A 21,813-nucleotide genomic window follows, 5' to 3' on the forward strand; every position below is an offset into this window, starting at 1 on the left:
AAACACACCTACACACTGCAGTTGACAAACCAACAGTGTTTGGAAAGCTCTGGCGTAAGGAGTGTGTTGGTTCTCCAGTTCTACTCAGGAGTAGACCCACTGAAGTTAATGGACATGGCTAACTTGCGGTCATTCATTTCAGCAGGTCTCCCCCTTTACTGATGAGGGCCAAAAGCGGTTTTGTGGGGCCACAGAAGCCCAGGCTGCCTAGGACCCCTCATAAGTGGCACCCCCTGTGAGTTGTACTGGTCTCATCTGGAAGCAGAGCTCTTTCTCACCCCTTTGGAGACCGCCTGGCACAGGTACTGCATCCAGTCAGCCATCTCCTCCTCGCTCTCAGCGCTCAGCTCTAGGGAGGGCCGGTCAGTCAGGATCACCTGGAAGGAGTGGGGGCGGTCCGTCCCGTTTGACCTCCGGCACCCTCCACACTGCTCCCCGCTGCAAGGGGGGGCAGAGAGGGTTGCGAATGAGTGGGGTGGGTGTGGGTGGGGAGGAGGGATCTGGAAGGCTCCTGCCCCGCGGGGCAAACTCACCCCATGGTCACGGAGAGAAGAAGGGTGACGTCCGCACGGTCCGGGTATTGGTACAAGATGCCGTTGCTGTGCAGGGAAAATGCAAGAGCCGATTTCGTCATGCTATCCTGTCCTGTGTTCAGGACTCAGGGTGGGGAGCTCCATCGCTCCGGCAAAGGGTGGTCACCCATGGCAGCTGCTGCATCAGCAGTGCTGCCTGGTGTCGCAGGGCACAATGTATGGCGGGGGCGGGGGGGTCATTAGGAAGGCAAAGGGGGATGCACATTGTAGGCACAACAGGAAGAGAAGCAAGCCCATGGCGCTTGCTCTGACCCTTTTGTGTTCACATCCTCTCTCACTCTGGAATCCCCCCCCCTCTCTCACCTGAGTACCACATAGCAGGTCTTCCAGTTCTCCTTGCCCAGGTAGTTGGTGCCTGCCTTGTAGCTCAGGACACCTTCCTTTGTGATGGGATGCTCGGCTACCATGTAGTCTGCGGGGGCTGGCCCCAGTGTCTCGTCCATGGGGTCTTCCCAGTGGATCAGGCCGTAGAAGCGGACCACCACATCAGAGATCTGAAGGAGACCCCGCCCCAACCCACAAGTGGGGTTAATAGCTTCATAGCACTGGGGATGGAGAGGAGGAAGGAGCTTGTGTTGAAGTCCCTCCAGGGCAGGTGCCTCAAAGGCCCCTCGGTGGGAGGGAAGAGGGTCTGAAATGCCAGGGGGACCCCTGAACCAATCCTGTTTGTGGGGATGCAGGACAGCAGCAGCTAACTATTCAGGTGGGAAAACTGGCAGAGACCAAGACAGTCTCCGTCTTCTTCCCTCACAGCTGAGGAAGGGAACCTTTTTGGCCCATTCAACACCCCCAACCTCGCGGGCCACCCACCTGCCAACATCATTATGATGTCATGCGACCCCTGCCCACCAGGGTGTTCCTCGCAGGAAACAGGCTGGCAAAGCAGCAGACAGAGGGACTGAGCTCTCTGTTCACCAGCTGATGAGTGGAGGATTGGCTCCTGTTCTCTGAAGGGGGAACACTCCTCATGGGGAACTCCCTGGTGAAGCAGAACCCAACAGGACGGACCTGCCAACCAGCTGATGTCACCTGGTGATGTCAGCTGACTGACAGGTGGGTGTGGTTTGAGTAAAGCAGCCCCTCCCCCCCCACTGCCTTATTGCATATGGAATTCTCTCAGCCTCAGTGCAAAAGTGGAGCAGGCCTGCCGCTCTTCTTCTGACCCTGAGGACCATCCGATCATTGTGCAACATGCAGACACTGGTCATATTCTCCCCTTGCTGAAAACAGGTCAGGGAGACTTGCAGTTAAAATGCCCGCAGTTGGCTGGAAAATCGCCCAGAGTGCCCTCCTCACCTCCCGCTTGGATTCCTGAGCCACAAACTTGGCCAGCGCCAGCTTCTCCATGGTGGCGTCCGTCAGGATGCTGGGATAGGGCGGCTCTCGGCAACCTTTGATCATGGCTGACTTGAGGCACACCAGGAAAAACCTGGTGGAGGGAGGGAGGGGGGAATACAGAGGGCAAAAGCAGGAGTCAGGGGGTGAGGATTCATTCCCAGAAATGGGGGATCAGGCCAGAAAACCAAAGCTGATCCAATAATAATAATAATAATAATAATAATAATTTATATGCAGCCCATCTTAGTGGGTTTGCCCCAGCCACTCTGGGCAGCTTCCAACAATTAAAACATTAAGCACAGGAAAACAACATTAAAAACTTCCCTACACAGGGTTGCCTTCAGATGTCTTCTGTAAGTCAGATAGTTGTTTATTTCCTTGACATCTGAAGGGAGGGTGTTCCACGGGGCAGGCGCCGCCACTGAGAAGGCTCTCTGCCTAGTTCCCTGTAACTTCACTTCTCGCAGTGAGGGAACTGCCAGGAGGTCCTCAGTGTCTGGGCTGAACGATGGAGGTGGAGGCGCTCCTTCAGGTACACAGGGCCGAGGCCGTTTAGGGCTTTAAAGGTCAGTACCACCACTTTGAATTGTGCTCAGAAACGTACTGAAATCCTCCCCGTCCCCCCTTAATAGCATTTAGATGCTATTAAAATACAGCCTTACTGCAGTCAGCAAACTCTTCTGAAGGCCATCCCGGAAGCAAACTGGTAAGGGAGGAGCCCTTAAAATGTGGGGTCTGCCCCTTTCTGCACCCCGAGCTGGCACACTGCTCTTGCTCTGCCTTGTGCAGGGCAAGAGCACCCGAGGCCACAAAGCAGGCAGCTGCCTCAGAAAGGTGCCAGGAAGGGAGCAGGCATGCCTGGCAGGCGCTTTACTCACTCCGTCAGGGTGACATCGGCCGTGTCCAGAAGGAACTGCTTCCTGCGGTTGGTGCAGACCAAGGTCACCGTCTGCTGGTCCAGGCCCACCTGCGGCAGAAGGAAGGCACCCCAGGTCAGGGCAGGAGCCCCAGGCCAAAGGAGAGCCCCTCAGCCTTGGAGCTGAGAAGCTGCTCAAAGGTGGGCTGCCCAAATGAATATTTACAAACAAACTGTAAACAGGTAAGAACATTGGCAGGACTACTGTAATATGCTCCAGTTTTATAAGAGTATGCATTTAATGTAGATGAATAAATGATTAAGTTAATTTGGAATATGCATTTCTGAAGCAACAATGGGATATTAGCTCTGCCCAAGGCATGAAGGAGAACAGCAAAAACCGGGAAAGATAGATATAACATTTTACAAGGACAGGAAGAAACATCATGGATGGAATAATTGTCACACACAGGAAGAACAAGGACATAGTTTGGGTGCCTCACTTGCAGTTTCACAAACCATTTAATGTGTCAACACGAATAGAAATTAATATTGCAGTTGTTGTATATGGGGTTATTATCGTGACAGGAATGTAACTGAAATTAATAAGATTTTGGAATGCAGTGTCAGGGAACTGTCCCTGGCGCAGCACAAGGTGGTGGAAGGGCTCTCAGGATGCTACAGAGAGCCCCGGCCCCACCTGACCAGCAGCACCTCCTCTGGCAGCGGAGGGAGCAGTGAGGCTTCCAGCAGGGAGGGGCATGGGTTTCAGGGGGTGGAGGGTCGAGGCTCTGAGGATGCTGGAGAGACCCTGCACTCCCCTAGCCCAAGGGGCGATGAAGGAGGCACGCAATTTCCGTCGCCCCAAAGGCGTCGAGGGGTGAAACGAAAAGGTGGGAGGTGGGGTTTTCGTATACCGAAACTCTTTTCTTGGGGTCAGAACCGGAAGGGGCCATTCCTGGATTCTACTGACGTTTGATACAGACATGAATTTGTTAACTCTGCACTGTACATAGTATGCCTGGTTACGCATGACCAACTAACCGAGGACCTTACATGCAGATATAAAGAAAAATAATAAAACCATCAATTCTAGCACACGGGGGGACCACCTAAATTATATAATTTGGTATTTGAATGATTGGCATCAGTAACTATTATAAATTGGCACTGTTATAATGAGGCTATTATTGGGTTGTAATTGAAGACTTATAAAAAATATTATTAAAAAAAGTTAATTTGGAATATGCAGGGGGGAAAAAATTAAAGAACCACAGAAAGAGCGGGAAGGAAGTCGAGTTTCAAAATGTTAAAATGATTGTAAAATTATCGAAATGTATAAAATGTATAAAATTGAAAATCATGATTATTTTTAAAAGTGGGCTGCTCAAAGGTGGGCACTGGAGGGGGGGGGCTTGCTGCTGCAGAGCCTGGCATGATGCCCTCTGTGGCCACAACTCTGCAATCTCCTTGGCTGCCAAGCAGCTTCAACAGGTCCATCTGCCCCTGCTGCATTCACACAATGGTGTGTGTGTCCCCTCCAGGCGGAAGCCAGCAGCTCACCCTGGCAGGTTCTGTGCCTTTGAAACAGCACCGGTAAAAGCCCCACATCTCTTTGGGAACAGCACTCTTGCCCTGGAATTCAGAGCACTGAAAACAAGAAGGCCCTCTCCTCCCATGTGTACCATGGCTGGATCCAGCTTCTGCCCCAAGAGGCGCGAACACTGTCCCCCTGCCTCGGTCCCCCTTTCCCAACTCACTGAGATGTAGTCCAGCTCATTGTAGGAAACTGCTTCTTCCACCATGTAGGGCTTCTCAGCGGCTCCTGAGCCAAAAAGGGTGAGGGAGCAGGGAAGAGAGAGACACAGAGAGAGCGCCAAGTCAGTCACATGGTTTGGGAAAGTGGCAGCCCATCCACGAGGGTCTCTGGATCACCTGGCATGGCCTCTTGCAGCTCAGTGACCAGGCCCCAGGTGATATTGCTCCCATCTTCACTTCAAAAAAAGCAAAGCAACTACAACAGAAAGCAGGGAGCTGGTCTGGAAGCCTCTCTCCCTGGACAGGCACCGGGGCAGTCACAGCAAACAGGGAGGCAGGCTTTGAAATGAACAAGGCAATGCTGCGCAACATGGCCTTCCCCACTGAGATGAGGAAGGGCTGTGGCTCAGTGGCAGAGCATCCGCTTTGCGGTCCAATCCCTCACAGTTTCTCCAGGTAGGGCTGGGAATGCCTCCCCCACTGCCTGCAACCATGGAGAGGCACTGCTGCCAGTCAGCGCAGGCAACACTGAGCATCAGCAAAGCCCACCCACTAAACCGCCTTCGGGGCAAATTTAAATTGGGATGCCTCCATGCCAGGTTCTTGGGCTGGGGTGATGGGGGGAGGGGAGGGTTGTTGCTGTTGGGTTTGGTTTTGGCTTTTTTGCATTTTTATTATAGATCTTGTTGTGTTTTATGTGGAAGCTGTTCAGCTGGGTTGTATATTTTTTAAATGTTTTATTTGTTGTTCATGACTACTTGTGTCATGTTGTAGCTGTCTAAACCACAGAGCCTAGGGCTTGCCGATCGGAAGGTCGGCAGTTCAAATCCCCGCAGTGGGGTGAGCTCCCGTTGTTCGGTCCCAGCTCTTGCCCACCTAGCAGTTCGAAAGCACGTCAAAGTGCAAGTAGATAAATAGGGACCGCTCTGGGAAGGTAAACAGTGTTTCCGTGCGCTGTTCTGGTTCGCCAGAAGCGGCTTAGTCATGCTGACCACATGACCCGGAAAAACTGTCTGTGGACAAACGCCGGCTCCCTCGGCCTATAGAGTGAGATGAGCGCCGCAACCCCAGAGTCGTCTGCGACTGGACCTAACAGTCAGTGGTACCTTTAACCTTTACCGTTAGCTATGTATTGTTTTAATGTTGCAGGCCACCTTGAGCATGGTTTGAACTGTAGAAAGGCAGCATACAAATAAAATTATCATAGAACTGTAGAGCTGGAAGGGACCTCATGTGTCATCCAGTCCAACCCCCTGCAATGTGAGAATCTCAACTAAAGCAACCGTGACAGATGGCCATCCGACCTCTGCTTAAAAACCTCCATGGGAGGAGAGTCCACTACCTCCCGAGGGAGACCGTTCCACTGTCTAACAGTTCTTACTGTCAGCAAGTTCTTCCTGATGTTTAGTCGGATTCTCCTTTCTTGTAACTTGAAGCCATGGGTTCGAGTGCTACCCTCCAGAACAGGAGACACAAGCTTGTTCCCTCTTCCATGCAACAGCCCCCTGATATATTTGATGATGCCTGTTATGTATGTATGCCACCAAAACCCTGCCTTTGGAAGTTGCCTGTGGCCCAAAAGTAAGTAAGACGGGGAGCGCCAAGTTACTGGGGGCAGGAAGAGGGATAAAGACAGGTGTATGTCGGGTATATTACGTGAGACAAATACTTTTTGTGACTCCAGTGACCACAAAGGGAGCAGAAGGAATGTGTTAAGCAGCCCTGGTAAATATGCTTTTTTCAATTCACCACCTGCAGTTCCATTTGCCAAATAATCACCCCTGAAACATCACTAAGTGGTTCCTTTGCAAGTGCAAAGCCAGGATCGGGGCCTGTGCCCAGAGGAAGAGACTGGGCCAGACTGGCAGGATACCTTTGCGGAGGAGGTAGATGTAGCAGTCGGTCAGCAGCACATAGACGAGTTGGAGGTTGCCCTCCATGTGCCCAGAGCTCATGCGGATCATCTGCACGGGGGGGAAAGAGAGAGGTCCCCCGTTAAGGCTTTGCCACTGGGGCTCTGCAAAACGCACCCGCTGGCCACAACTTTGCCACTGGGGCAACACTGCCCATGGAACACTGCTCTTTTGCTGCAAGGTGAGTTGGAGATCCTCCCTGTCCCTGATCTGCTGGTGACTCTAGGATGGAAAAGAGTTCTTCCCCTCCAAAGCAGACTTTGAGCTGGCTGGCATCAAGCCCTACACACACACACACACACACACACACACACACTTCACTTTGCCTCTTAAGGGCAGGAGGAACTGAGTAAGTGGAGAGGCCAACATCCCAAGTGGAGTGGAGGAGTGGGGGAAAGGAAGAGAAGGCGGCAACACCCCACAGACCTACCCGGAACAGCTGCTCCTCGTTCTCCCGGAAGACATGGATCATCAGAAGCAACAAGTGGTTGTTGTCTACCCTGTGCAGAGAGAGAGAGAGAGGTGAATCTCGAAAAGCATGGAAGGGTTAGACCTCCCACCTAATATCTCAGGGCCAGTGGGAGAGCGGGAGATTTGGGCCTTATGAGGTCATTTCCACGTGGACCATATTATCCAGCAATGCTTCCCTCACCCAATGGTCAATATCTTCTTCAATGTTGACCCTTTTGCATTTGGGCTGGAACGAGCAACACCTCACCGTCACCCCCAAGCCAAAAATGTAAGTGCTTGCATGCCACTAAGGACAGAACTTTCCACAATGTTTGCTCAGGAGCAAGCCCCATTCTGGAAAGGTCTCCTGCAAATTGAGTTAGAACCCTCCTCCTTGCGGCTTCTCACTCTCAATACTGATGGAACTGCCCCTTGCTTAGTTCTTGTTCCCCACAGAGGGAAATTAAAATTAAAGACACTTTGCCTAGGTGGGGAAAAGGAGATGATTAACTGAGGAGCAGTTCAAAGGCAGTTCCTTTTCACTGAACGGGAAGGAATGAGAGGAGGAAGTCGCACAGGGGAAACTGCTAATCGAAGCCACAGTAGCTGGAAGCCTCAAATGAATTCTGCCAGCCCACCTTGGGCAACACAGCACCTCAGTTGCGGCAAGTCAGAGAAGCTGCCTGGGTTTTTAAAAAACACAAAAACTACACAACGCAATGTTTTGTCAGCTACGCCATCTGGATTCTTTGTCATCAGCAAGTGAATGCAGCCAACAAGAGATTCCAGGTTGAACGGCTCCACCGTGAGGTTAGCAGGCTGGAGTGATCATTTGCCAGACACATAAAAGATTACTGAAAGTCGTAGTCGTCCCCCGTCTTTTCTCCTTGTCTTGGGAGACCCAGCAGAAAGAGCCAGCCGCCGTTTTCTTCTCAGGTAGAGAAACTCATATACCTAATTTATAAGGGGAATAACCGTATCCCCTTCCCATCCTACCCTGCCCTGGGTCAGAAAGGTTCCCACCTTCTTTCACCCTCTGTTGCGGGGTTGGATTTCCTGGCGGCTTTATTTGGTTCCCTCTGCGCAGTCACCTACCTGAACTCGGAGGGGTGGGCTGCCTCAGAAGGGCTCCCCTGGCCTTCTTCCACGCCAGAGTCCTCGGCGCTGCTCGGAGAGGGGCTGGCCCTGTCTCCCTTTAGCATACCGAGGGCCTTCACACTCCCTGCCTCAACCTCCTCCTCCTCTTCCTCTTCCTCCTCCTGCAAGTCCGTCGCTATGCATGGCCCAGCCGTCTCTTCTCTTCCTCCTCCTTCCTCCTCTTCTCCAGCAGCTTGAGGGCCACCAAGAACATGTGGCGGTTGACCATCCCCTGCAGCGTCATGGCAGCCACCACCTGCCGCAGCAGCGTTTGGACTCTCGACGGTAAAGCGGTAGAAATCCATGGGGGCCGAAACCCCCTCACTAACGCTGCCAGAGGGTGGCCCCTCCGAGGGGACCTCCTCTGGCAAGACGGTCCGAAAGGACTGGTCCGGGGGCTCGAGGGAGCGGCTCCACTCACTGGCATCGTCCAGGGAGTCAATCACCTTGCTCAGAGACTGCCCCATCCTCTCCATGGAGGTGTCCTTCATCTCGGGGATGCACAGACCCAGCTGGGGAAGGGCAGGGCTCCTCTCGCTGCTGACATCTGGGTTGGCCTCCAGGCCAGATTTCTGCTGCCTGGCTCCGGTGCCCGACTTGTCCCCCTCGCCTGCCCCTTGAGTTCCAGCCTGGACCGCAGAAGAGTTGGGAGTGGTGCTGGAGTCCTCCTGTCTGACCTCTTCGGACTTGACCTTTTTCTTCTTGCCTGTCTTCTTCTTTTTAGCTAACCTACAAAGAGATGGAGAAGTATTAGATAGATAGATAGATAGATAGATAGATGTCAGATATCTAACACTGAGTAAATTGGCAAAAATGTATAACTCTAAATCAAATAAGTGTCGGAAATGTAAAGAGAAAGAAGGTTCTTTTTATCATATGTGGTGGTCTTGTAGTAAGGCTAAAGCCTCCTGGGAAATGATAATGAATTGAAAAAGATGTTTAAAATAACATTTGTAAAAACAACAACCCAGAAGCCTTCCTTTTGGGAATTATAGGGACAGAACTACCCAAACTGTACAGAAACTTATTCATGTATGCTACTACTGCGGCAAGAATGTTACTTGCCCAAAAATGGAAAGGAGCAGAAGTCCCAGCGAAAGAAGAATGGATACAAAAACTTAGGGAATATGCAGAAATGGCGAAACTTACTGGAAAAAATAAGAAATCAAGATAGCAACCTTTTTATAAAAGAATGGAAATGGTTTATTGAATATTTACAGACAAATTGTAAACAGATAAGAACACTGGCAGGATTATTGTAATCTGCAGTTTTAAAAGAGTATATATTTAAAGTAGATTAATAAATGAATAAAGTTGATTTGGATATGCAGAAGATATTAATAATAAATTTACGGAACTGCAGAAAGAGGGGGAAGGAAGTCAAGTTTTGAAATGTTAAAATGACTGTAAAATTATTGAAAATTATTGAAATACATGAACCTGAAAATCATAAATAAAATAAATAAAAAAAGAGATGGAGAAGTAGAAACACTGTGAGGCATAAGGGTTGCGTCAGGCCACGGGGGTGTTGGGGGGCAAAGGAGAGAAAACGGGGGAAGTCACCCCAAGAAGATTCGAAACAAGAATATATTTTTTTTGTAACAAGTAAAGGGATGTTGGTGTTCCGGCTTAGATTTATTTATGTCTAGGTTTGTTTGTAATTGTTGTATGTTGTATTTGTGTTTTGTATTGTCTCTGTGTTTTTGTTTCTGTGGAAAACCAATAAAAATTTTATAAAAAAAGAAAAGAAAAATATGGATAATTTAGAGAAATGAAAACTGGAGAACATAATGATATGCAGTTTTAGAAAAATCATTTTAAGCACCCATGCGGGGGGGGGGGAGTCGCGAGATTCAGAGAATCTCATATATAGATATGGTAATAGTTTTTTCTCTTTATTATTTTGAATTTGTTTTTGTAAAAATAAATAATAATAATAATAATAATAATAATAATAAGCAGTTTCATAGGATTCCAGCTGGCCAGGGAACCCTGAACTTTCTGCCCCCCCTGACCTTATGACCTCCAGCTCCATGCAGTTCTCCGACTGATCTGTGCCCTCCGTCGTTGTGAGGTCTGCCTTCTCTTGGGAGGCAGAGTGGACTGGGGTGGTCTCAATGGAGGACAATGCCTCCGCCTTCTCATTGAAAGGGTTGTAACGCTGCTGAGTTGGGCTCTTGGCTGATGCTCGGCAGTTGTTCACCTCGGAGGCTGTGGAGCGCGAGCAGCTGAGGGTGTCTGTTAGGTCTCCGTCTGAGCAAGAGGAGGAGAAAAAGCAACAAAAATGTGATTCAGCTCCCCCCTCCCTACGAGAAGGTCCTGAAGCCAGAAGCAAAGCCTGGGGAAAGAGCGACCCATGAAGGACCCCCCAGCAAAGGGTTGGTTTTTGGTGCCCCCTGCAGACCTCCCAAGACAATTCAGGGTCATTCAAAGTAAGCAGCCAGGAATCAGAGGAGGACTCGTCTACATCACAAGTGCTTATTGGTTTCGGTTTAAAACTAGTTTTGGAAACTTATCACAGATTGCGATACTTGTCGTGGCATTGCAATCTGGCAAAGGCACTGAACAATCTTATTCAGCACCCCCTGATGCTTTAACGCCTGTTTGGACAGAACTCACAGGTTTTCAAGCTTGTTCAGTTATTTAAAGAACTACAGCACTGTAGTGCAGAAACGCCTCTGAGCGGTGAGCTGCCTCGGGATTGGACTTGGCTCCAAGCAAGGCAAGAGGAGCAGTCCCATTCAGCTGCTCTGTAAGCAACCAAACACCAGCCATGAACAGGTGCCCCAAACCCTGAGCACCGTAGGGTTGGTAGGCAGACTGCGCTTGGAAGAGAACGGAAAACGGGCAGGAGGTGCCTCAACTCAACTCTGAGCAGCTTCCCACTGGCAATTTCTGCTGTCCTGTCCTCCCTGTTTCCCTTTACAATCATACAAGGACTAGAAGCTCGCCTACAAACAAGACATGAAAGCAGCTTGTAATAGAGAGTCCTTGGTTTCCTTCTGCTGCAAAGCCCTGTGAGGAGGAGGAGGAGGCGGCACAGACCGAGGCAGCCCATAAAGAGGGAGAGCAAAGAGATGGGCTTGCAGCGCAGCAGCCCACTTAAAAAAAGAGGCTGCTGGGGGGAAAGTGGGGTTGGTGGCAATCAAAGAAGTGATGGCTTCATTCGGGTCTTTCCCATGCACTGTTGGAACAGAGAAAGCGGTTAGTGGCCCGGGAGAAGGTGATCACCGACGCCTGTGCAGAAAAAGAGGGTTTGGAAGGCTTGTTAATCTGGAGACGAGGACACCCAGCATCTCATGCTGCCAGAGACAAAGCCACAGAACGAGGAAGGCTGTTAAAGACACTCAGGACTGACCCCGCTGGGAGGGAGAGGGAGGTCAAAGGCCGCGGGGAAGGGCCACTGAGGTGGAGAGCCCTTGCTCCCCGGAGTGCTGCAGCACCCATTGCCAAGCCCTTGTTTACCCCACAAGGAACGGCAGAGAGAGGGACCTCACACTCTTCTGAGCTGCTGGTCCCCCCTGGGGGTGCCAAGCGGCATTAGGGACCCATGGCGGGGCATGCAGGCAAGCTCTGATGAAGCAAACAAAAGAGGCACAGAGAGAGCACGGCTGCGGAGAAGCGGGCGAGCTCGTCGCACCTTCCCAGGCTGTGGTGGGCATGGACGGCACTGCAGGGAACACATCTCCAAAATCATAATCTACAAAACGAGGGATAAAAAAGGAGGGTTAGAAATGGAGGCTGAAGGAAGGGGTGGGGAATAAATGGCCAGTAGTGTGTGCAAGGGGGGCATCAAGGGGGACAGAGGCGGGGGTGCTAATTCATTGCTCTTATTATTTATAGTGTTTATATCCCACCTTTTTTCTCCAAGGAGCTCTAGAGTGGTATACATGGTTTGCCTCCTCCTCATTTAATGGCCACAACAACCCTGCGAGGTAGGTTGGGCTGAGAGGCAGTGACCCTGTGAGCTTCATGGCCATGCAGAGATTCGAACCCTGGTCTCCCAGGCCCTAGCCTGACACTCTGCCCACTACATCATGCTGGTTCTTCCCAGCAGCACAGGTCTATGCATGGGGCAGAGGAGAGGTGGGGAACTGTGGCTGGATTGTACCACTCCAGGCTGCAAAGGGGGGGGGGGAGAAGGTGCCAGTTTCCAAATGCTCCCCCAAATACAAAACTTCCAGAAATGAAACGCCATCATCGCCAGCAACAAACACAGCAGTTTACCAAGTCTGCTCCTTAGTTGTGCCTGCCTCCTATTCATCTGTTGCTGTTCCTGCTTGCTTGTTCATTTTTTTAAATGCAAGAGGGCATTAAAAATGTGGTTCCCCTGACTGACTCTTAGACGTGGTACAGTCCATTCTAGCACCTCGGGACTATCCCACTTCATTCTACAGCACAGGCAGATGAGGCTTAACCAGCGTCAGGTGGAGAGAAAACTCTGCACACACTCCACCATGATATTTTCAAATACCTTATTAAACACACCACTCTGAGAGAAGTACTCCATTCATGTGTATCCAAGAGGAAGCCTTTTAGGCCACGGAGAGACCTGGCTTGCAGGTAACTCCCCCACCCTGGGTTTTGTCCACGAAGACAGGGAGATGCCACCCACGCTCTGGCGCTCCAGCACAGAGGGCCGGAATACCCTACCAGCGAAACCACTCACGCTCCCTCCCCTTCTCTCTGCAAAGAAACAGCACCACTACTAGATACCCAAACTGGATTAACTCTCTGTGCCTTCGCCCCAAACTGCTGTTTTGTGAGCGAAGAGGGATTTCTGCCTGCAGACTTCAGTCTCCTGGGCCCTGTGCAACAATCCCCTGGCCTCCTCCAGCCCTGTTGGGGCTGGAGCACTTGCACCCCACTTACCCTCGCTGGAGGGGGCGATGGCACTGTCGTCCCATTCCAGGTTGGTGGAGGTGACGGAATTGAAGGAGTTGAGGGAGAGGCTGTCTGAGCCGTGGACTGAGCTGGGCAGGCGGTCCTCGAAGTCCAGCAGGTACTGAGGCTTGTAGTAATCCGGCATGTAGGGCGCCAGGTCCAGGTAAGGAGCATCCTGGAAGGGCCAAGGGAAAACCTGGGGTTACTGTTCATCTAAGGAATGGAGAAACCCACCTCCTGACCTGCCTCCCTTAGGGAGCCCCTGCTGGCAGCACAGCTGGCTGCTCACTGCTGCCACCATCCTGCTTCCAGGCGCCACCTCTCCCTTAGGGCACCTGCATGTGGCCATCAGCCTCCAAGCACTGCAGAGAACTGGAGCCACAATCATGCCAGTGCTTGGAGGGCTGCTTATTAAGGAAGAACAAGGGGCGGGGGTAACTTGACTAGGGAGAAGTCTCAGTACCCAGAGCCCTGGGAGAGGCATCTTTGTGGGGAAAGGGTCTGCTTACAGGCTCCTGGACACTGATGTGCCTGGTGTGACGGATTGGCCCTAGGGTGGAGGAGGTATTACATCCCGTCCCCGGTTTAAAATGAGGGAACGGCCGTTTTGGCAGTTGAGAAGAGGGAGGATGTGTGTGGAGACCGGGAAGAAGAGGGGTGTGGGGCCAGGATAGTGGTGGTTAGGCTAGGATAGGATGAAGATCAGTCGGTTATACTGAAAGAGTTTATGCTTTAGATGTAACTAAGCTGATGAACTATTGAAATACTTGAAACATGATGTTCTGAAAGAAATAAAGACTTGCTTTTGTTGAGCCAAGAGAAAAGAGGCATTTATTTGGTCCAGCGATATATGGATGTTCATGAGGAGGTGAACTCATGGAAAAGACAAAACTGGCCTGCAGGGTGATAGTTTGTGTCTTGGAGTTTCACTCAGGAGGGGCAAAAGGGCAGAAACCTCGGTAAGGCTACACAGTTACTAAAAGGGTTTAGCTAACTGACGCAGTGGGGGGATATAATGAGAGAGAGCCCCAGAACTGATAGAGCTGAGAGGTATTCTTAACCCAGGAGCCCAGAGCAATATATATATGTATATAACAGGCCACGACAGCTGGACAAGAGAACCCCGTTACTAAGTTATCCCTAGTTATAATAAAAGGGGATTATCCACACGGATGGACCTCAAGGATTGAGGTGGGGTGAATAGAAAAAGTGACCCAGAACACCTCAGAAATAATACACTTAGTAACAGAGGGGTAGTTGGCAGGCAGGTTCGTCGCACCTGGTTGGCAAATTAATTGGAAGGGGCTCACCACTGAAGCTCAGAACACACCTCAAAGCATCTAAGGAATAAAAGGAAGGCGAAATGCTGCTCATCTTTGGTCCAGACTAAATCAGAAGGCTGTAGCGAAAGGGGTTTGAACAGCCAGTGTAATGAAGGGGTCCCTCTTGAGTCTCTCCCTCTCTCTCTCTCTCTCCTGCCAGCCCAGTAAATCACTTTTCACACAGGGCTCTTAGTCCTAGTCTCTAGCAAAGTACTTCTTAAATGCTGCTAATGCAATACAGAAGAAGCAGGGGCCTTTCAAAATGGAGGAAAAAATCAATGCAGCATCTTTATTTGGCTGTAGAGGCAGAAAATTGAAGGGTAGGGGAGGAGGTGGTTTAAGCGTTCCTTGTGGCACCAACAAGATGCTGCAACTCAAAAGGAGGCATGGAAATTTCCGTGCGTGTATTCTAAGCATGATGGAAGTTGTGCTGCCAAAGACTGGGATAGTCAAATGGGGGCCAGGGCGATTGAAAAATGGGGGCAGGTTTGCATCAAGAGTTTGTTCTTTGCTGCTGCTGTGTGTGTGTGTCTATCCACTATTCTCTAGCAATAGATTTGCTCACCAGGTCCAAGTCAAAGCGGATGAACTCCAAACCAGAGACCAGCGTGAGGAAGAGGGTCAAATGATGGTGGCTGCAGACAAGAGCGTTCCTGTGGGAGAGAGAAGTTGAAGCTGGTCATCCAAGAACCCAGAGGTTTCATGGCCCACCCAGGTAAAAACAAAGCCCAACCTCTTCCCATCTTATCTTTCCCTTCCTTCTGCAATCTCAAAAGACAAATTCTGCAAGTTCAGCAAGGAAGGTAAGATTGAAAAGACTTCTGTTTAATATTCCAAGTCACGTAAGCACACCTGTCAGTTCGGACTCCTTGCAACATCAATGAAGGCAAATATGTTGGTTTTCCAGAAAATTTTGAATCAGAAAGTTTTCTTTGTCTGGTATTCTGAACTGAACTGTGTTACACTGTTGTAAACGTTTTCCTTTTGCCTGTCTTGTTTAAATAAAATCGTTAAGTTTTTATTTTAAAAAAGAAAAGAGAAGAGAAGTGTTCTGGCACCCTCAGTCAAATGGAATCTGAATTAGTGTGTTTATTTGACTTTCATTTAGAAAATGAAAGTAAGGGAGTCACCCATGCTAACAATATTACCGTTTAAACCTTTTCCCAATAACCAAAAGTCTGTTGAACTGCAATATTCAATTAAGTGGGACACACAATAATGTAAATTTTGTGTGTTTTCTATGGTGCATTCAAGCAGATGATTTACAGTACTTAAGAAACCAGTGAACTGGAATAGTTGTATGTATTTTAAAACATGCCGACTCAACAGTTTGCACTTCCCCTACACCGTTTTAACATTAAGGGTGGGGGGGAAGCGCAGATGCGTCTTCTCCACCCCAGTGCCAGACTCACTTGACGTAGTACTTGTGCAACAGACTCAGGTTCTCCTGGAAAAGGCGCAGGTAGCTCTCCAGGGAGTTCTCGTTGAGGGCCAGGTACAGCCATGCTCGGCCTGCAAGGGTGGGGCGGAAAAGGAGAGGGCTTTACGGGCACTGCTTGAGGAGTAGGCAACCTCCCATCCGCCATGGCTAAATGTCAAGAGCAACAGGCTCAATGCATGGCTTTGGGTGATGCCTCCGAGATGTCATCATGAGACAATGCTCAGCTGCTGCCAAGAGGTGCTGGGAAGCCATGCCCTGCTCCTTAACCTCAGGTTGCAGGACAAGACAGCTTTTTCTGTACTACACAAGGCCGAACCCATCAAATGTCCCAGGATTAAGCCCTTTTGAAAAAGGTGCCAGACTTAAACCAGCCCCTGCTTTAACCAGCAAAACACTATGGGATCAGAGCATCCTTGCCCCTGTTAAGGAACCTGGTTCTGTACAAAGCTAGCAGCCTGGCGAAGATCTCAGTGCAGCTCAGAAGCTTGCATGTCCTTGTGTCAGCAGAGAGGGGTCTAGGGAACACAAATTCCCCTCCCCGTCCCAACGTATTTCAGAGTCCACACAACATGGTTACAGTAGGCCTGGGGAGTGCCTGGATGGGGGACCCCTGTGAGGAAGAGGACTGTGGAACCAGCCAGTGGCCTGGCAGCTGGAAGACTGGATCAGTCCTTTGGATAGGAGCCCAAAGGGAGCAACAGCTTAGAACAGGATATGCGTTTCATTCATTTCAGAGAGTTTATACCCTCTGGTTCTACAGTAAAGAAAGCAACAACGGCAGTGCTCAGAGCAGATTTTTTAAAGAAACAAAACAGCAGCAGTACAGCATTAAAAAATAAAATAAAAGACAACAGAAAAAGAGACAACAACTAAAATAACTGGAGTAGAGACATTAAAAATCCTGAATTGTAGTCAATGCTAGCACTATTCAGAGTAGACCTGTCAAAGTTAAGGAACATGACTACCTTAGGTTTTTTAATTTAAATGGGTTTCCTCTGAGTAGGAGAATTCCTAAGCGGGCAAATTAAAAGTTAACCTAAATAAAAGTGTCTTATCTGAATGGTGGAAGGCAGGCAGGGAGAGGCCACAGGGACCCCCTGAAGGACAGAGTTCCATAGTTTCTCTCCTGCATCCATTCCTGACAGCTCTAGTCTTGGCAGCAGCCAGGATGCAAAGGAGAGGTTTGTCTTCAGATCCTAGGGCGCAGGTTGGGTTTAAGCTGAACCAGAAAACATGTAACCAGGCCCAAACAGGCGGAGGGGGGGGGGTGTCATACGGGCCACTTGGCCCGGGCCTCCGATTCCAAAGGGGGCCTCGGTCAGCATATTCACAATGTAAATACTTAAAATAATCCTTTTCCCTATGTATTTTTTAAAAATCACTATCGTATATCTATATTTTCCCTTTTGTCTTTATATGCAGATACGGTTCAAGCCTTGAAATCCCCAGGGTAAAAAAAGGGGGGGGGACACATTATCTACCTGGCCCGGGCCTCTGCCTAGCTCTGCAAGGGCCTGCATGTAACACAAACACTATGCCACATTACATCCCGGGAAGGCGGTTGCCAGCCAGGCTCTGGCCCGCACTTACTGCGCCCCAAGTTGGTGGCCACGTGCTCCAGGACCTCGATTTGCTCAATGGCTTCTCGGCGAGTGAAATGGACCACCAGGACCCAGTAGCCTGAAGGGAGATCTTGCAGCCTGTGGAAACGGAGGAGTAAAAACAGGGTGATGGAGGACAGCCACTGTGTCAAAGCCTCTGCCTCAGAGCTGTTTAACAGCACAGCCTGCAATAGGAATATTATTTATCTGCGTAGCTGGAGCCATTAAAAAAATATATACACAAAGCAGAATATAATACATTACACAGTTACAATAATTATTGAAACCAGGCATTCTGTCAGACCAGAGTTTGCTCCCCCGAAGACTTTAACTCATCATCCCAGCAAACATTTCTCTTTAAAATGTGCACTCTAAAGGCAAAACAGGCCACTTTTCCCGAATTGTAAGGGGGACCTGCCGCACGGCCTGTAAGACACATGGACTTCCTTTCATTGCCTCCACAGCCCCAGATAAAATGTTCAGGAGAGATCCAGCCCAGACCCAAAATATCTAACTCAACTTGCTCATGAATTGACTCCAGGTACAACCTCTGTCGCCTTATAAGAACACCAGAAGAGCTTAGCTGCTGGATCAGGCCAAAAACCGATCAAGACAAGCATTCTGCCCCACAGCGGCCAATCTGGTGCCTCCAGGAGGATCACAGGAAGTGTGTGAGCACAACAGCCCCATGTCTGTTCCCCACCAGCTGGTATTCAGATGGGCTGCCAACTGATATTGGAGGAAGGGTGTGGCTGCAGTAGCTAGCAACTCCACTCATAGCCCCCCCCCCTTCCCCTCGATGAATTTCTCCAATCCCCTTTTATAAGCTGCCCAAGGTGGGGTCCATCGCCACCTCTTGGGCCAGCAGGTTCCACAGCTCAGCTCTGTGAGAACTCATAAGCTGCTTCTTCTTCCTGCCTGTCCTGAATCGCTCACCATTCAGCTTCCGCAGGATCTGAAAAGCTTCCTCTTGCCCACTTTCTCCACGCCTCTATCCCACCTTCCCCCCTCCCTACACTAGCAAGTCCCAAACGTGGCGACCTCTCTTCACAGGGGAGCTGCTCCATCGGTCATTCGGTTTTTTGTTTTCAGACCCTATCTGAGGTGTGGTGATGAGAACCGTACGCCGTACTGCGAGTGAAGTTGCACCTTAGATCTGTAGAAGCGCACTGAGATATTGGCGATTTTAATGTCTGCCTGGCAGCCTTTTCCTGTCTGAAGCTGGCAGGGCTTTTATGCCGAGCCTGTTGCTTTAACAGAAAACACTCACCAGATCTCTCGTAAAGTGGGCTGAACAAGGAAGGGGGACGGACGGTAAGAGCCCATCCCAAGTGCCACTCAAACAAGTCGGGTTCTTAATCCACCAAGTGTTCCTCCGCCTTTGCAACGTTTTCAAAGAGAGGAGTGGCACTGGGGGTTGGGAATATTTTCAGCACCCAACTGGAAAGCGGTTAGGAAGGCCTGGCTGGCTTACCCATACAGCAGCGCATGGTCAAGGTGCTCGCAGAGCCTCTGCAGGACCTTGTCGTGGTTCCTGATGGCTGGAGTTTCATCCTCGCAGGCGGCAAAGTAGCTTTGCAGCTAAGGGTGAGAGAAAGAGAAAAAAACATGTCAGTGAATTAGTTTTGGGGGAGAGCATTCTGCCTCATAGAATTATACAGGTGAAACTCGAAAAATTAGAATATCGTGGAAAAGTCCATTTATATAAGCCATTATTTTCATTAGCTACTAGAGTTTAATATATGAGATAGACTCATGACATGCAAAGCAAGATATGTCAAGCCTTTGCTTGTTATAATTGTGATGATTATGGCGTCCAGCTGATGAAAACCCCAAAGTTGAAATTGTTCATTTGGGGTTCTCATCAGCTGTACTCCATAATCATCACAATTATAACAAATAAAGGCTTCCCGTATCTCGCTTTGCATGTCATGAGTCTATCTCATATATTAGTTTCACCTTTTAAGTTGAATTATTGAAAGAAATGAACCTTTCCACGATATTCTAACTTTTCGAGTTTCACCTGTAGAACAGTAGAGCCAGAAGGTAGCAATGCAGGATTTGCGACACCCCAGAGGGGTCCAGGGGGCAAGCACCTAGGAGCTCAGATGCCTCTGAAGGGCTCAAAAGGCTTTTCCCAGCCCTGCCTGAAGATGCTGACGGGGACTGAACCTGGGGCCTTCTGCTTGGAAGGCAGGCGCTCTGACCGTGAGCTATTTCCTGCAAGTGACAAGAGGGGTCCAGCAGTGCAGCAAGCGGGGGTGGGGGAGATATTTATTGTGGGTACCTTCCATCAGCACTATCTCTGTTTGCCTGCTGGGATACAGTTGTGTATGCAGACAGTTCTCCCAGCCAATCAGACGCACAGAGCAAGGTGGGAGGGACATTTTCTCCCCAAGCCAGGGTTCCCAGCCTTGCCGGTTTTGGGAGGGACACCCTAGCAATGCACTGCCTCAGTTGGAGAGCCCGGGGCAGGAGAGGCAACGCCCCATAGCTCCCGTCGCCCATTTTGCAATTGCTCACCCAAGGGGTGTGTCCCAAAGTGTACCTGCACAGAAGCTCTCCAGCACAGACTGCAAGGAGGGGAGGGGGACGCAAGGAAGAGCTGCTCCTGGCTTGGACAGGGTTGGCCTGGCTGCCTCTTGGAGCTCTGCTACCTAGGGGCTAATGGCGGCAAGTGCAAGGGAAGGGGGCTCGGCGGCAGAGCATCTGCTAAGCATGCCAAAGGTCCCAGGCTCTGGCAGCGTCTCCCCTGCTTGAAACCCTGGGGAGCCACTGAAACTAAAGGACTGAAGAAGAAGAAGAAGAAGAAGAAGAAGAAGAAGAAGAAGAGTTTGGATTTGATATCCCGCTTTTCACTACCCGAAGGAGTCTCAAAGCGGCTCACATTCTCCTTTCCCTTCCTCCCCCACAACAACCACTCTGTGAGGTGATTGGGGCCGAGAGACTTCAGAGAAGTGTGACTAGCCCAAGGTCACCCAGCAGCTGCATGTGGAGGAGCGGAGACGCGAACCCGGTTCCCCAGATTACGAGTCTGCCGCTCTTAACCACTACACCACACTGACTGAAGTTAATCATGGTCATTAATTCCAATGGATCTACCAAGTGAAGTTGCCTGGGCGCCAGGATGGTGCCTGACATCTCCACCATCTGGAGGTGCATGCCTTGGAATCATTGGATCTGGACTGTTTTCACACGCTAATACTCCACCCTGTAGAATTCAATCAGCTATATTCTATCTGCACAATCAGAATGAATTTTAGAAGCCAAAATGCTTCTTCTGTAAAAGGAGCAGTGAACAACGCTATAGTTAATTGTTGTCGTTTGTCTTCACTTCCCCCACCCGACTGCCCTGCTCACAGTTGTGAAGAATGTTCTTATGTTATGAATGGTCCGTGTAACCATTAAAAAGAGAGAGGTTGGAAGGAACAGGCCAATATATATGTGGACTGTCCCTGGATCAAGTGACTTTTCTTCTTTAAATTCTCGAAGTTCTATACCTAGCTCAATGTTGCCATCTGAACTAGCCAAAGGTTTAACTGAGAATTAATCACAGTCAGTCCATCATTCGAAAAATAAGACTTTAGAGCCACCTGGCCCAAAAATGGCAACTAAACATCCTGCTTTGGTGACTAACTTTGGTTTAAGGAGCTGTTCAGCACCTAGTTTATATATTTGACCTTCTCACAGTGCACCCACAACTGCATGTTCTGGTAAAAAAAAACCTGCTCCGGGGGGCTGAAAAATCCCAACCAGCAGGAAAGGCAGGAAGCTGGACCTCCCTCCCTGATCAGGGTGTCAATTCACGTGTCAACTGGATATCCTGCCAAGCAGTGCTTGACTGATCGGGTTCTGCCCCAGCTGATGCCACCAAGCAAAGCTGACCCATAAGGTGACAGGGCACAATTTCCTCCTGTGGGAATGCTGGTCTGGTGAGTCGCAGAGCTATTTATAAACCCTTTGACAAGCAAAACAAACTACGTCCATGTTTAAGAGACATCCATGTGATTGCCCAAGCGCATTCACAGGCAGGACACACAAACAGAGAGAGCACTGTAAACAGAAGCCTGGCTGAGATGTCCGGCTTGAACCCGGCTGACCGTTCAGAGCTGATGGAAAATACCCCCATGACAAGAGGGTCAGTCCCAGCCTCCCCTGTAGTATGGAGTGCTGAGGAGGCTTCTGGGCTCTGTGGAATACTTTTCATGAACACCTAGTCCCTAACTGGGGGTGGGGTGGGGCCCACAACTGCTCAGACCAGGAGGGAAGCAGGGGCTCTGCAACTTCCATACGTCACCTGGGCAGAGGGCTGGTATCTCATGCTTTGCATGCAGAAGGCCCCAGGCAGGAGCAAAGTGCTCTCTCTGCCAGATACCCTGGAGAGCTGCTGCCAGTCAGAGCAGGCGACACTGAACTAGATGGGTCAATGAATCAACACCACATAACTCAGCTTGCCATGCTCCTGCTCAGTGGGCACAGGGAGCCATATGGGATGGGGGTGATGCCCACCAGAGACCCTT

General features: G+C 50.0%; 1 protein-coding gene across 2 annotated transcripts in view; it reads right to left on the reverse strand.

Annotated features, from left to right (window-relative positions):
* Window positions 1-21,813, reverse strand: part of PLEKHM2 (pleckstrin homology and RUN domain containing M2) — a 30,630-nt gene that overhangs the window by 3,091 nt on the left and 5,726 nt on the right. Inside the window, exons 2-17 of one of the 2 annotated variants that reach the window (XM_033159346.1) lie at window positions 18,768-18,874; window positions 17,283-17,392; window positions 15,664-15,763; window positions 14,817-14,904; window positions 12,918-13,104; window positions 11,686-11,745; window positions 10,061-10,298; window positions 8,004-8,774; window positions 6,889-6,958; window positions 6,419-6,509; window positions 4,548-4,612; window positions 2,810-2,898; window positions 1,890-2,022; window positions 897-1,087; window positions 534-599; window positions 279-438 (exon numbers count right to left, since the gene is read on the reverse strand). In XM_033159346.1, the coding sequence (XP_033015237.1) occupies window positions 279-438; window positions 534-599; window positions 897-1,087; window positions 1,890-2,022; window positions 2,810-2,898; window positions 4,548-4,612; window positions 6,419-6,509; window positions 6,889-6,958; window positions 8,004-8,774; window positions 10,061-10,298; window positions 11,686-11,745; window positions 12,918-13,104; window positions 14,817-14,904; window positions 15,664-15,763; window positions 17,283-17,392; window positions 18,768-18,874 (2,526 nt within the window). The remainder of the gene's footprint in view (window positions 1-278; window positions 439-533; window positions 600-896; window positions 1,088-1,889; window positions 2,023-2,809; window positions 2,899-4,547; window positions 4,613-6,418; window positions 6,510-6,888; window positions 6,959-8,003; window positions 8,775-10,060; window positions 10,299-11,685; window positions 11,746-12,917; window positions 13,105-14,816; window positions 14,905-15,663; window positions 15,764-17,282; window positions 17,393-18,767; window positions 18,875-21,813) is intronic. The other variant, XM_033159347.1, reaches the window with a different exon arrangement.

The sequence above is a fragment of the Lacerta agilis genome, chromosome 8 (assembly GCF_009819535.1).
Source record: "Lacerta agilis isolate rLacAgi1 chromosome 8, rLacAgi1.pri, whole genome shotgun sequence".
Lineage (NCBI taxonomy): Eukaryota > Metazoa > Chordata > Lepidosauria > Squamata > Lacertidae > Lacerta > Lacerta agilis.